A 15,309-nucleotide genomic window follows, 5' to 3' on the forward strand; every position below is an offset into this window, starting at 1 on the left:
TTTGAAGGTGTAGAGGCCATGTGCAAACACTGGACAGCACTCTATGAACTAAGAACCACCTCCGGCTGACAACAGGCAAGGAAATGGGGACCTTGGTTTTACAACTACAAGAAACTGAACTCTGCCAACAACCTGAATGAGCCCAAAAGCTGATACTTTCTCAGAGCCTCCGGAGAAGAGCCCAGTCTAGCCAACAGCTTGATTTTGAATCACTAGATAGTAAACAGCTATGTTTTAGGTTACCAAGTTTGTGGTAATTTGTTAAACAGCAGTAGAAAACTAATACAACATGTTAGAAATATTTGTTGTTCATTCTCTTATAGTCATATGATTTAGGGGATCTTATATACATCTTTTTCAAATTCACAAGATTATATAATCATTTATAATTCTGCTAGCAGTTTTAAGATTTTCACATTTTTATACTAAAAATAATTTTTTGTTTCCAAAAAAAGGAAGTTATGTGTAGAGATGGGTCTTCAGGCTATTAAAATGAAATGAAATAGTTAATTTTCTTAGGAACTAGCAAAATTTGACTTCACTCTAACAAGGAGGAAAACCCACAAATATTTAACAGTAGAACTGTCAAGAAAAGATAATAATTTGAAATTGGAAAGTCCGTTTCAGATTTATTAAAGTACTTACTTTATCATTAAGTCTAGAGAAGTCAGTGTATCTTCTGAAAACTACCCAACTTTCTTCTGGGGTTTTCTTTACTAGTATTTTATATACCTAAGAACAGAGAGAGAGAGAGAGAGAGAGAGGGAGGGAGGGAAGGAGAGAGAGAGGTGAAAAAAAATGTATATAAAGACATTTAAAATTTCAATTTTCAAGTCCTAACTGACATGTGCTGTGAGTGTAAATACACACCAGATTTCAAAGACTGCAAATGAAAAAAAAAAGATGTAAAAATACTTCATTAAAATCATTTGGATTAAATAAAATATATTACTAAATATAATTTCATCTGCTTTTCACTTTTTTAAACATGGCTACTAGGGAATTTTAAATTACAAATATGACTCCCATTTGTGGTTCACCTAGGCTTACTGGATGCTGTAGAGAAGACTCATTACTTAGGGACTAGATCATCCTTATTTGATTTTTCTCCCTTACAGACCTCTCTTTCAGCTTTTAAGGGGGAGAATCACCAAGGGTTAAGGATGAATCCTTTACCTTTCGAGTAAAAGTAAATAATTCATCTTTGTAACATATAAAGATGAGGAAGATTATTTGGATACCCTTTAAAGTCTGCAGAAAGGCCTTATCTAAGATAATTGTAAAGGGGATAGTAATGAAACATTCTTTTTAGGAGTTACTAATCAAAACCAAAGGGATAACCTGACTTCAAAACTTTTGAGTATGAATAACTGATGCATAATAAAAGTCAACTTCATATGATAATAAGGTTTATCTAACACATAATCCATATTGATTTTATTTTCCTGTTTTAAAAAATTAACTCTCCTTTCAAGTTTTTCTCCACAGTCGCCCCTTAGCACTCCTATTTCTCTAGGAAAGACAAAGTACAGATTTTTGTGTTTTATCTTCTCTAGAATGCTCTCCTATGTTTCTACTTGTGTAAGTAGTGCTTTCAATGAAAAGTTTATGGACACTATTGATCATTCCCTCTTCTATGTTCTTTTTTTAAAATTAATTAACTAATTAATTTTTTAATAATAATATTTTTCATTATATTATGTTAGTCACCATACAGTACATCCCTAGTTTTTGATGTAAAGTTCCATGATTCATTACTTGCGTATAACATCCAGTGCACCATGCAATACGTGCCCCCCTTAATACCCATCAGCAGCCTATCCCATTCTCTGCCCCCCCCCCCCAAGCCCTCAGTTTGTTTGGGAAACAAACTGAGGGCTCCCTCTTCTATGTTCTAACAGCAGTTAAGGTTTCTACTCTTTCTGGAAACAGTATACACTACTTTGTGCTTTTTATATAGTTCTTATTTTAGGATTTTTAAGTAAATTACAGGGAAGCACATAATTACAGAATAAATACAGAAAAGCACAAAAACCACAAGTATAAAACTTGATGAATTTTCACAAAACACACACGCACTCATGTAACTAGTACCACGCGCAAGAAACAAAACATTACCAATTGAAGAAGCCCACCTCCTGGCTCCTTCCCAATCTGACTTATCGCCCCTTCTAGTCACTTTTGTTCTTAAACACTTTTCAAAGACTTGACACGCTAATGACAAGAACTCACTAGTCATTCCTAAGACTTCCCTCAGTTAAGAGCTCAATTCAAAGAAATATACCTAGGAAAAATAATCTTACAAACCTAAGACCCCCCCCCAAGCTTGTATAGCCAGCTCAGACCTCTCCCCTACACTCAACTTATATTTATATACATAATACGTATGCTTGTGGACACACATGCACATATACACACACACATGCACATATACACACACACCTGACATCTCCATTTTGATGTCTACTAGACATCTCAAGCCTAGCATGTTCAAAACCAAATCCTGATCTTGCCCTCAAAAACTGCCATCTAATTAAACAGCAACCCTACTGTTTACCCAAAAACTTCAGGATCATCTTTGATTTCTCTCACATCTCAAAGTTTTACCTTCAAAATCTACCCAGAATCTGATCACTTCTTAGGATTTCCTCCACCACCCTGTCCACACCACCATCACGTCTTCCATGGATTACTGCAAGAACTTAATACCTCCTGTTTCCATTCTCTCCTCCACAAAATCTAGTTTTAACTCAGCAGCCAGATGAGCCTTTAAACATTAAGTCAGATCATCTGACACTTGTTTTAAACCTTTTCAAAGATTCCTATCTTGTGCAGAGTAAAATCTAATGGCCTTACAATGGCCTACGTGCTCTACTTGATCTGTGTGTCACACTCCCTTGTCTTTACCTGTTATTTCAGTTCCTACATCTCTCCCCATGGCTGCTTCTGCTGTCAGCCACAAGGGCCCCTGTAGTTGTCTCACCTGTCAGGAAAGTTCTTTCCCCAGATATTCTCATGGCTCATTGCCTCTTAGTGCTAACACCTTTTCTGTGAGGCCATGACGGACAATGTTATTTAAATTGCAACTTCGGTTGTGGGGAAACTATCTCCCTTCATTCTTTTATTTCTCTTTATACACTTACAACCATATAACATATCAGCATTTTAAAATGCTTACTTATCTATCACTCATTCATTCATTCGAGTTGCTGTATCTCTATTACCTGAAAGAGTGCATGACACATAATAGGTACCCCCAACATGAATTAAATGAATAAAGGAATAGAAATAATTTCATACCCATTATTTACTTCTTCCTCTATAGTGTTTTTAAAGACTTTATGTACTGCTGTCTTAAATTTGCCTATAAACTTATATTTTCACACACATCATTTCAAAGAATGCTCATTCAGCATAAGGTAGGTCAATGTAAGAAAATAGTTTATCATAATTTCCAAAATAAGTCAGGTCCATGCAAATTTCCCATCACATCATCATTCTTACGATAACTTAACTCTAAAGATTGTCTCTCTTCATAAAAAATCTCAACACTGACGTACAAAGATGCAAAAATCCTCAACAAAATATTAGCAAATTGTGTTCAACAACACATTACAAGGATCATTCACCATAATGGAGTGAGATTTATTCTGGGGATGCAAGAATGGTTCAACAGTTGCAAACCAAGCAACATGATAAACCACATCAACAACATGAAGGATAAAAATCATATGATCACTTCGATAGCTGCAGAAAAAGCATCTGACAAAATTCAACATCTAATCATGATAAAAATTCTCAACAAAACAGGTTTAGAAAAAAACATACCTCAACATAATAAAGGGCATATCTGAAAAACTCACAGCGAACAATCATACTCAATGGTGAAAAACTGAGAGCTTTTCCTCTAAGATCAGGACAGGACAAGAATGTCCACTCTTGTCACTTTATTCAACAAAGTACTAGAAGTCCTAGTCACAGCAATCAGACAAGAAAAAGAAAGGAAGGTAAGGAAGAAGTTAAACTGTCACTATTTGCAGATGACACGATATGGTATGCAGAAAACCTTAAAAATTCCACCAAAAAACTGCTAGAAGCAAAAAGTTGCAGGATACAAAATTAATACAAAGAAATTTATTGGTTTTTTTTTTGTTGTTGTTGTGTTTCTATAGACTAATAACAAAGTAGCAGGGAGAGAAATTAAGAAACAATTCTATTTACAATTGTGCCAAACAGAATAAAATACCTGGAAATAAACTTAACAAGGAAGTGAAAGACTTGTACTCTGAAAACTATAAAACACTGATGAAAGAAATTAGACAACACAAATAAATGGAAAGATATTCCACGCTCATGGACTGGAAGAATTAATGGTGTTAAAATGTCCGTACTACCTAAAGCAATCTACAGATTCGGTGCAATCCCTATCAAAATACCATTAGCATTTTCCATGGAACTAGACCAAATAAATCCTAAAATTTGTCTGGAACCACAGAAGACCCTGCATGGCCAAAGCACTCTTGAGAAAGAACAAAGCTGGAGGTATCACAATCCCAGATTTCAAGATATACTACACAGCTTTGCTAATCAAAACAAATGGTACTGGCACAAAAACAGACACATAAATCAATCGAACAGAATAGAGAGCCCAGAAATAAACCCATGCTTATACAGTCAATTAATCTATGACAAAGGAGGCAAGAATATACAATGGGAAAAAGATACTCTCTTCAATAAATGGTTCTGGGAAAACTGGACAGCAACATGTAAAAGAATGAAGCTGTATCACTTCCTAACACCTTACACAAAAATAAACTCAAAATGGATTAAAGACCCAATACGAGACTTGAAACCCAGGCAGTTATTTTTCTGACATCAGCCTTAGCAACATTTTTCTAAATATGTCTCATGAGGCAAGGGAAATAAAAACTAAAATAAACTATTGGGACTATATAAAAATAAAAAGCTTTTGCAAAGCAAAGGAAACCATAAAAAAAAAAACCTAAAAAACAACCTACTGAATGGGAGAAGATATTTGCAAATGACATATCTGATAAGGAGTTAATATTCAAAATACATAAAGAGCTTATACAACTCCACACCAAGAAAACCCACAAGTAATCCAATTAAAAATGGGCAGAGGACCTGAATAGACATTTTTCCAAAGAAGACATACAGATGGCAAATAGACACAAGAAAAGATGCTCAACATCACTAACCATCAGGGAGATGCAAATCAAAACCAGAATGAGATATCACCTTATATCTGTCAGAGTGGCTAAAGTAAAAAGGATAAGAAATAACAAGTGTTACCAAAGATGTGGAGAAAAAGGAACCCCTATACACTGTTGGTGGGAATGTAAATTGATGCATTCACTGAGGAAAACAGTATGAAGTTTCCTCAAAAAATAAAAAAAAGAATTACCATATGATCCAGTCATTCCACTACCAGATACTTACCCAAAGAAAATGAAAACACTAATTTAAAAAGATATTTGCACCCCTAGGTTTCCTGCAGCATTACTTACAATAGACAAGATAGGGAAGCAACCTAAGTGTCCACTGAAAGATGAATGGATAAAGAAGACATGGTGCACACACACACACACACACACACACACACACACACACACACTGGAGTATCATGCAGCCACAAGAAAGGATGAGATCTTACCGTTTGCAATAACATGGATGAACCTAGAGAGTATTATGCTAAGTGAAATAAGTCAGACTGAGAAAGACAAATACCATATGATTTTACTCATATGTGGAATCTAAAAAAACCCCAAATGAATAACAAAAAGAATCAGATTTTTAAAAACAGAGAACAAACTGGTGGCTGTCAGAGGAAGGGGGGTAGGGAAAAGTGCAAAATGGGTGAAGGTGAGTGGGAGATACAGGCCTTCAGTTATGGATGAATAAGTCATAGAAAAAAAGGTACAGCACAGGTAAAACAGTCAACGATACCACAATAACGTTATGTGGTGACAAAGGATAGCTACACTTACGGTGAGCACAGCAAAGTGTAAAGAGAAGTTGAATCACTACGTTGTACACCTGAAACAAATGTAACATTGTGTATCAACTATACTTATAATTAACATTTCCCTAACAACAAAAATTATCTCAACAATTTTTTTTCCTCAGAGGTTGTTCTATACTGTCGTAGGTTTACAGCATGAAATATTGAAGTAAACATAAAAACTTTACATCAAGAAAATCCAAGAGGAAGAATAAACTAGTTCAATTACAAGTGTACATAGCAAGGTCTCTGGATACATAATATACACACATTGATACACAAGACCAAAATATATAAACCAGCAATGAATAAACAGAAAACAGAACAAGATATCAAGAATATCAAACAACATACATACTTGGAAATAAATCTAATGAGGGGGCATCTGGTTGGCTCAGTCATGCGACTCTTGATCTTGGGGTCATGAGTTCAAGCCCCACACTGGGTATAGATATTACTTAAAAAAAAAAACAAAAAAACCTCTAACTAAAAAACCTAAGACCTCTGCTCTGAAAACTACAAAACGAAGTTAAAGACTTCAGTAAATGGATTAGGTTTAGATTCAGAGACTCAGTATTTTAAAGATGTCAGATCTCTTTAGATTAGTCTATAGATTCAATACAATCCCAGAACAAAGAGTCAAGGATAGCCAAGACAATCCTGAAGAACAACAAAGCTAGACTATTTAAACTAGCAGGTATCAAGGCCTCTCATAACGCATTAGTAATTAAAGACAATATGGAATTGGTAAACGAGGGAAAAATGGAACATAGAAACAAACCCATATATTTAAATGGTTGCCTGATTTATGACGTAGGCAACAGTGCAAATGTATAGAGAGTGGTTTTTTCAATAAAAACCTGATTACTTGATCCTATATGGAGGGAAAAAAGTATCTTGACCCTTGTTTCACACCATGGACAAAATCAATTCCAGACAGTTGACGAATCTAAATGCAAAAGGTCCAACAATAAAGCTTTTAGAAGAAAACACAGAACATCTTTGTAAGCTGGGAGTAGGCAGATTTTAAAAAGTGCTAACCATAAAAGAAAAAATTAATAAATTGGACTATATTAAAACTATGAATTTTTGTTTATCTAATGCATCATTAAAAAAGTGAAATGGCAAGCCACAGAGAGATAATAGTCACAATGTAGGCTCTAACGAAGAACTTGTCCAAAATGCATAGAAAACTATAAATCAAAGTGGAAAAAACTTTCCCAAAGAAAAAGGAATAAAGGTCTTGAACAGACACTTCCCAAAAGAGAATATCCAATGGCCAAAAAAGTCTTCAATTTAATTAGTCATTAAAAATGCAAATGAAGACCACAATGTGTTATTACTCTACCCACTGGGATGGCAATAAAATAGTATAATAGTGAAAAAGATGAAAAAAATACCGCATATTGGGAAGGTGTGGAGTAACTGGAACTCTCGTACACTGCTTAAAGGAGTATAAACTAGTACAACTACTCTGGCATACTGTTCATCAGTATCTTTTAGAACGAGGCATATGATCTATCAATTCTACTCTCAGATAGATGTGAAACAGAAATGTGTTAATGTGTTTAATGAGCGATAAGTACTAAAAGGTTCATAGCAGTAGCATTTGTAAGAGCCCCAAACTAGAAATTATTCATATGCTCTTCAACAGTATGATGGATAAATACATTACAGTATATTCACATAAAGGAATATTATCAGTAATAAAAATGAGCTACCTACAATTACATGCAAGATTAAGGATGGATCTTACAAACAGTGCTGAAGAGACCACACCCAAAAGAGTACATATTCTGTAATTCCATTTGCATAAAGTAGAAAAACAGACAAAATTAACGTGCGCTATCAGGAGAGTGGGTATTGACTGAGAGAGAGCATGGTGGGGGTGTTGCTTTTTGGATGCTGGTAATGTTCTGTTTCTTGATCCATGTGCTAGTTTCACAGATGTGTCTGGTTTGTGAAAATTCATTCAAGTAAAATGAAGTTTACTACAGTATGACAGAATTTAGAGGTATATAAACCACTTGAATTTTATGTTCAAGAAATTATAAGTACAGGTAACAATTTAACCCAGGCATAGAACACAGGTTAGTCAATTTTTCACTTTCTACTGATGTACAGCAGAAGTCAATACTCACGGTAAATTTAGCTCTTTCTTCCATCACTTCATAACCCAGTATAGTAGGTGTAGAAGGTCTATCTTCCAAATATACTGTTTCAGGATTTTGTTCTTCACTTTCTCTTGGTCTAGCAGAATACTCAATGGAAGAATCTGCACCTGTAAATTTAGTCCTAATGAGGGGACTGCTACAGACAGATGAAGTACTATCCATTTGATCAGGTACACTTGTCTGTTTAAAATTACCCATATTTGAGTCCTCTAACTGGCCTTTGGAAGAGTTTGAGCTTGTTGAGATACTCCCAAAAGAAGAACTTCTTTGGTTTCTGTTGGTTGTAAAACTGGAAGAAGAGTTCCCTATGGGCATAGGAACTGGGACATAAGGAGTTGCCATCTTCTTTTAGCCCTTGCAGCAAACCTGCACAATGCTGAGTCCAAACACTTAGAGAACAACTAATATGAAATCCATTATATTCTTCTTAGGAATTTATTATCTAAAAACGAGAAGAACACATTGAAAGGTTAGTCTTTAATGTGAAGCATTATCTAAAAAAAAAACTCAGAACGTTCATATCAATTTCTTTTGATTTTGTGACACTCCATTACTTCATTTGGAATGAAAACACACCTCAAACCTCTTCATTTAATCCCAAGGTATTATCTCTACGGATTCCCATTTGCAAGGTAAAGAGCACAGAATTACTCCACACTCTTTTTTCTTGACCTTTATATTACATGTCATCCTTTTTAATTGCCACTTTCTTTTCTTGTGATAGATTTCTGTAATGTTCACTTTAACCTGATTTCACCTATACAGATGAGTTGGGAACAGGAAGAGTGGTAAAGACCTCTCTGAAGCTTTATTGTCTACTTATGGTCCTGACAGTTCCACATACAGTACAAGGAGGAAGGAGGGAAGAAAAGAAAGGGAGAAGAATTACTCACATTTCCTTTTGATTTAATTAGCAGAACTCTAAAGAATTACCCAGAGTAATAACAGTGAACCACAAGCTTAGATGCTACAAGGTAAATATCAACTGCTCTTAAGGTAACAGTTTATTAAACCCAGGATCAAATGTATTTGAAAAAAAAAAAGTGGTCAAATTAAATTAATCAAATAAGACCCAAACTTACATCCAACAAGATGAAATGATTGAAAGTTACAATGTTCTTCATAGTTCCCAGATCAGTAATCTTGCTATGCCAGAAACTGAGGAAACTTAACAAATCCTTATATCTCATAACCAGTAATGTATGTTGTCTAAAGGATTGGTTTATCTTGTCTGAGAATCTCATAGTTATACAATGAAGAAAAGGTTTGCCACTAAGTTAATAATACACTAAGAAATTGTAATAACTACAGACCTGTGATATGACACATAACAAGGGGTCTGCCTATCTTAACTACATCTAGGCAACTCTGCTGGTAAGAAAGGTAGGAAGAGAGCCGCCCAGACTTGGAAAGATGCTGAAGTAAGATTTTTAATCCAGCACGTGGCTTTGGGCAACCTTCCTCATCATCAAAGATTCAAGAAACTTGAACTGCTGATTCACTGCTCCTCGGTTCTGCTTGATGGCCTCCTCCAAAAAGAAGTAAATAAAAGTCTGAAATCTTATCCTTTTCAAGGCCTGTTGGGACAGCCCTGCCCCTTGTCACCCAACTACCTGAGGCCCCAGGGCGGGGAAGAGAGGACAATATCAATACAATCACTGACGTGCAAAGAAATGAGCGCTACCCAAACTTTAAGAAAAGGTATTGGGATCATTAATAGCGTCTTCACTTTTGCCTTAGCATGGAGATGTTCCAAGGACTAACATCTTAGGGGAAACCTCGGTCAGGTGAGGCGGCCCGAGCTTGAGCAACAGAGTGGGAGAGACAAGTGGGTGGCGAGAGAAAAGAGAAACCCAGGTGCAGCTTGACCCCAGGAGTGCCTGGTCGGTGTCAGAGCAGGCCACGCGTCTTCGGCTCAGTGGATGGGGAGACCCACTGCTCCCGGGGCTCCCAGGGGCCCCAAGACCGTGCCACCTCCGCCGCCCGGTGCGAGGCCAGCGCCTCCCACACGCACGGCTGTCTGCAAAGGCGTGAGGATAGCCCGGAGGCTCCCGTGGGCCCCCTCCACCCTCCGGTGGAGTCCGCCCGCCTCCCGCCAGCCACCGGGGCTCAGGTGTCATTCGCGTGGGCGCCCAGGACAGCTCCCGCTGCCTTGTCCCTACCTCAGCCCACTCCGCGATTCCGTTTGAGCGCACTTCCCTGTGATGGTTAAACCCGACCCTCCTTAACCGCAGCTTTTCGTCTCCACCCACAGGACCAAGAAGCCTCACGTGACTTTCCGCCCCCGAAGCAGCTGCTCCCAGCCTCAGCCGGGCTCTACCCTGGCCTCCCAGCCCAGGATCCTGGCGAGGTGGAGGGTGGGGCCAAGTCGGTCCGCCTCTCCAGGAAGTGACGTCACGCAAGGGCACTTTTCCCTCCCCCTCCACAACTCACCACCCCCCACCCCCGGAGGCGCGGACTGGAGTTGTTCCGACAGGGCTCTTTGGCAGCTGGGTTTGACCTAGTTTTGTGGTAAGAATTCCACCTTCTCTGCCCTAGCTTTATTTTTATAAACTAACTTTGAGTAATGGAGGTTAAGACGCCCAGTTTGTCGCACAGGTGATCAGAATATTACAGTTCTGAGGAGGAAATATATCCCGCTTTGGTCCGGCTTCTGCTTTGCATCATGGGACTTGTAGTCATCACTAGCTAGGGCTCGTTCTAATAGATTATATAGATTGTTTTCTAGAATTAGTGGACAATCGATTTTAAGAATGGGAAGATAGAACACTGCACTTAAGCTTATTCGCCCTATCATTGGCAGATAATTGAAATTGTTGAGTGGTTTTGTTTGTTTTTTTACAGTCCAGGGAGCAGTTTTATCTCAAATGATACAATATTAGGCTTGTTAGACTTGCACTTTTGAAGACCTATAAAGTTATCGGGAAGGCTGTTTTTGGTAGTCAAATACCAAAATTTAGACCAGTTTACAGGGTTGTGTATCATTAGATGAGGTAGTTTTCAGTTCAGAGTTGTTAGTCTTGGCCCTGAAGTGGCAGTTATAGCCATGAGTTCTTTAAGTGAATAAGTGTATAGAGAAAAAAGAAAGGAAAAAATGAGCCTTTGAGTATTTCCTTCGCTCGTGGACAGGGCTGCAGGTGGTAGCAAAAGATACTAATAATGAGAAAAATATGATAGTCCAATATCAAGGAGGCCAAGGCAAAGTAAACTTTCAAGAGACAAAAGTGTACAAATACCACAGTTAGGAAGAAGGATCTAGAAAAGTTGAAATTGTCCAAAAAGAACTTCCTTCACAAATTATTGAAAGGAGCATACAGCGTATAGATACTATATGTATTCTTTATCTTGCAGACTATTTGGTATTGATAAATGTCCAGATTTTACTTACAGAAAATGAACTGAACATCTTTTTTTTTTAATAAAAGAATTTTTGAAGTTTTTGAAGTAATATATTTTGAATTAATATATTACATTATATTAAATTTAAGTGGGCAACATAATTATTTGACATTTGTATATATTGAGAAAATGATCACCACTATAAATCTAGTTAACATCTGTTGCCATACATAGTTCCAGAAGTTTTTTCGTGTGATGAGGACTTTAAGATTTACTTTCTTAGCAATTTTCAGATATTCAATCAATACAGTATTATTAACTATAGTTGCCATGCTGTGCATTGTCTCCTCATGACTTACTTATTTTATAACTAGAAGTTTGTGCCTTTTGACCCCTTTACTCATTTTGCTCACCTCCACCTCTGGCAACCACCGATCTGTTCTCTGTATCTATGAGCTTGTTGTTTTGATTCCATATATAAGTAAAATCATATGATATTTGTCTTTCTCTGACTTATTTCACTTACCATAATGCTTTCTGGGTACATCCATGTTGTCACAAATGACAGGATTTCATTCTCTCTTTATGGCTGTGTAGTATTCTGTTGTGTGACATCACGCACATTTTCTTTATCCATTCATCTATTGATAGACATTTAGGTTGTTTCCAAATCTTGGCTATTGTAAATAATGGTGCAGCGAATGTGGGAGTGCATATATCTTTTTGAATTAGTGTTTTTGTTTTCTTTGAATAAATACCCAGAAGTGGAATTTTTGGACTATATGGTAATTCTATTTTTAATTTTTTTAGGAACCTATATACTGTTTTCCACAGTGGCTGCACCAGTTTACATTACCACCAGCAGTGCATGCAAGTTCCCTTTTCTCCACATCCTCATCAACACTTGTTATTTCTTATCTTTTTTTTTTTAACGATGCATGAGTATAGTTTAATTTAATTTAATTTTTAAAAGTAATCTCTAAACCCAGTGTGGGGCTCGAACTCAGAAGCCCAAGATCAAGAGTTGCACGCTGTATTGACTGAGCCAGCCAGGTGCCCCTATTTCTTGTCTTTTTGATAATAGCCATTCTGACAAGTGAGAGGTGATATCGCATTGTGGTTTTTAAAAATTTTTTTTAAAAAAAATTTAACTTTGTATTTGAATTCCAGTTAGTTAACATGTAGTGTAATATTAGTTTCAGTTATACAGTGATTCAACACTTCCATGTAACAGCTGGTGCTCATCACAAGTGTACTCCTTAATCAGTATCACTTATTTAAGCCATCCCCCAACCCCCTGCACTCATTGTGGTTTTGATTTGCATTTCTCTGAGGATAAGTGACAGTTGAGTATTTTTGCATATGCCTGTTGTCCATCCATATGTCTTCTTCGGAAAAATGTCTGTTTAGATCCTCTGCCCAATTTTTAATTTGATTTTTTTGTTGAATTTTATGAGTTCTTTATATATTTTGGGTATTAACACCTTATCAGATCCCACATGATTTGCAAATATTTTCTCCCATTCAGTAGGTTGCCTTTTCATTTTATTGATAATTTCCTTTGCTCTGCAGAAGGTTTTTAGTTTGATAAGTCCCACTCATTTATTCTTGCTCTTGTTGCCTTTGCTTTTGAGGCTGGATCCAAAAAAATCATTGCCAAGACCCATGTCAGGGAGCTTACCACCTGTTTTCTTTGAGGAGTTTTGTGGTTTCAGGTTTTACATTCAAGCCTCTAATCCATTTTGAGTTAATTTTCGTGTATGGTGTAAAGATAGTAGTCTAGTTGTATTCTTGTACGTGTGGCTGTCCAGTTTTTCCAACACCATTTATTGCAGATACTATCCTTTCCCCATCTTATATTCTTGGTTTTTTTGTCATAAATTAATTGACCATGTATGTATGGGTTTATTTTTGGGCTCTTGAACGTCTTTAATAATCAAGAAAGAATGTCCTGTGGTTGTGAGAGTGAAAGTTACATTTTGACAGAGCATATGTAATGGCTAGTCTTTACGGAATATTTTAGTTGATTTTGGATGACTCTATATAGTGCACACAATCAAATGGAATTGTATACATTTTAATTTGTAGAATAACAGACCATTTTCTGTCCCTTCTTTATTTTAATTTTTTATAAAATATGTACATCTAGCAGGATATTTTGAGCCCACTCTAGGAACAATTTTATACAATGATATATAGATATTGGTAATGGTGGGGAGAAGGGTTTAGGGAGAGAGGGAAGAATGGTAAAAAAACAAAAAAACCCAGCAGAAAAAAGTATGTGCAATAGGCAGACATCTCTTGAGGTGGCTTCCTAGAGTCCCACATTTGCCCCTTCTCTGGAACTGGTCTGTCTTCTATAAGGCTGGGCCCCTAGTAGCCATGTTTGTAATATGTTAGTCTTGTAACAAATATTTTTTGTCATGGTTAATTGTGCCCGAGTAGGACATTTGACCTAAATTGTGTCCAAAGGATGCTTTTTCCTAGGAATTAAAAGAGGTGGGAGGAAGATACAGACTGGAAGTCACAGGAGGTGAAGTCAGAGAAAGGAAATTCTGTGGTAAGAGGGTCAATAAAGTCGCACTGCTGAGGTCACTGGAGTTGATCTGGTCCTTCCCTCTTCTTGAGTTTTACTTGGAGTTCATGAGGTACCCTAGTTTACTTTCACTATATTTGCTTTTTGCTTAAACCTAGCCAGGTTGGTTCTTCTTGTAACCAAAAGTACGACTCCTACAGCAAGTTTGAAAGAGGCAAAATGAATATGAATTTTAAAAGTGGATAAAATGCAGGGTGTCTGGGTAGCACAGTCATTAAGCGTCTGCCTTCGGCTCAGGGCATGATCCTGGAGTTCTGGGATCGAGTCCCACATCGGGCTCCTCCGCTGGGAGCCTGCTTCTTCCTCTCCCACTCCCCTGTTGTGTTCCCTCTCTCGCTGGCTGTCTCTCTGTCAAAATAAATAAATAAAATCTTAAAGAAAAAAATAAAAGTGGATAAAATGCAAACAATTCCTTCTCAGTAATTTATAATAACTAAAATAATATAAAAAGCAATTCCTTTTCAGTTATTTTTTTGGTATACTCTCATGACTTCCCCAATTTGTATATGTCGTTTTCCAGAGGTGGTGTTTCTGTGATTTAATGTTCAGGATCTGTAATCTACCTGCCTTCTATTTTCTCGCTGCCATGAAATTGTAAGGGTGCAGAGAAAGAACCACAGGTGACCTACTCTTAAAGTAACAGGTGGTGACCAAAGTAGAACAGGGGAACACTGACAGCCAATTTTATTGTAATTAACCTGTGCCCTTTGCAATTTCCTAAATCCATGGTAGGAATTATATGGCATTTATAATGGTACAGAGAAGACACTGTTCAGTACTGCTACCAATGATTCGTTCATGAGTTCCACTCATCAAATTGCATAAGGAAAATTTTGAAAGCATATGTGGAAATCCTATGGGAAATATAACAAAGAGATCAAATTCCTTCACGAAATCACAGTTACAACTTTAGAACTGAAAGAGACCAAAAAGATCCTGGGGATAAGCCTCTATTTTAGAGCTAAGACTGCTGAGGAAAACAGAGACTCAAAGATCTGCCTATAAGCACAAAGCCAGTGAATCCTTGAGTCCCAAACTAGTAAGCCTCTCACCACACATAATAAGACACCCCTTCTTGAGCACTTTTACACTCTTATGTCCTAATGTCTTTCAGCCTCTCAGTAGTGTCTTGCCTCTGGTACATTCTCAAGTAACATTTGATACCTGGAAGTCTTCTT

At 37.1% G+C, this 15,309-nt stretch overlaps 1 protein-coding gene and 1 long non-coding RNA gene across 7 annotated transcripts in view; one reads left to right on the forward strand and one right to left on the reverse strand.

The window, feature by feature from the left end:
- The window catches only part of SNX16 (sorting nexin 16), a 40,631-nt gene extending 30,076 nt beyond the window's left edge, over positions 1-10,555 (reverse strand). Inside the window, exons 1-4 of one of the 2 annotated variants that reach the window (XM_026495824.4) lie at positions 10,359-10,555; positions 8,391-8,638; positions 8,164-8,303; positions 646-732 (exon numbers count right to left, since the gene is read on the reverse strand). In XM_026495824.4, coding sequence (XP_026351609.1) covers positions 646-732; positions 8,164-8,303; positions 8,391-8,538 — 375 coding nt within the window. In that variant the 5' untranslated portion in view covers positions 8,539-8,638; positions 10,359-10,555. Of the gene's footprint in view, positions 1-645; positions 733-8,163; positions 8,639-10,358 lie in introns of both variants that reach the window. The other variant, XM_026495823.4, reaches the window with a different exon arrangement.
- A 63-nt stretch (positions 10,556-10,618) lies between these two features.
- Positions 10,619-15,309, forward strand: part of LOC123000837 (uncharacterized) — a 218,612-nt gene continuing 213,921 nt past the window's right edge. For all 5 annotated transcript variants that reach the window (XR_008957711.1, XR_008957710.1, XR_008957712.1 and 2 more), the window contains exon 1: positions 10,619-10,707. This is a non-coding gene — a long non-coding RNA (uncharacterized LOC123000837). The remainder of the gene's footprint in view (positions 10,708-15,309) is intronic.

This window comes from Ursus arctos, unplaced genomic scaffold, assembly GCF_023065955.2.
Source record: "Ursus arctos isolate Adak ecotype North America unplaced genomic scaffold, UrsArc2.0 scaffold_6, whole genome shotgun sequence".
Classification (NCBI taxonomy): Eukaryota; Metazoa; Chordata; class Mammalia; order Carnivora; family Ursidae; genus Ursus; species Ursus arctos.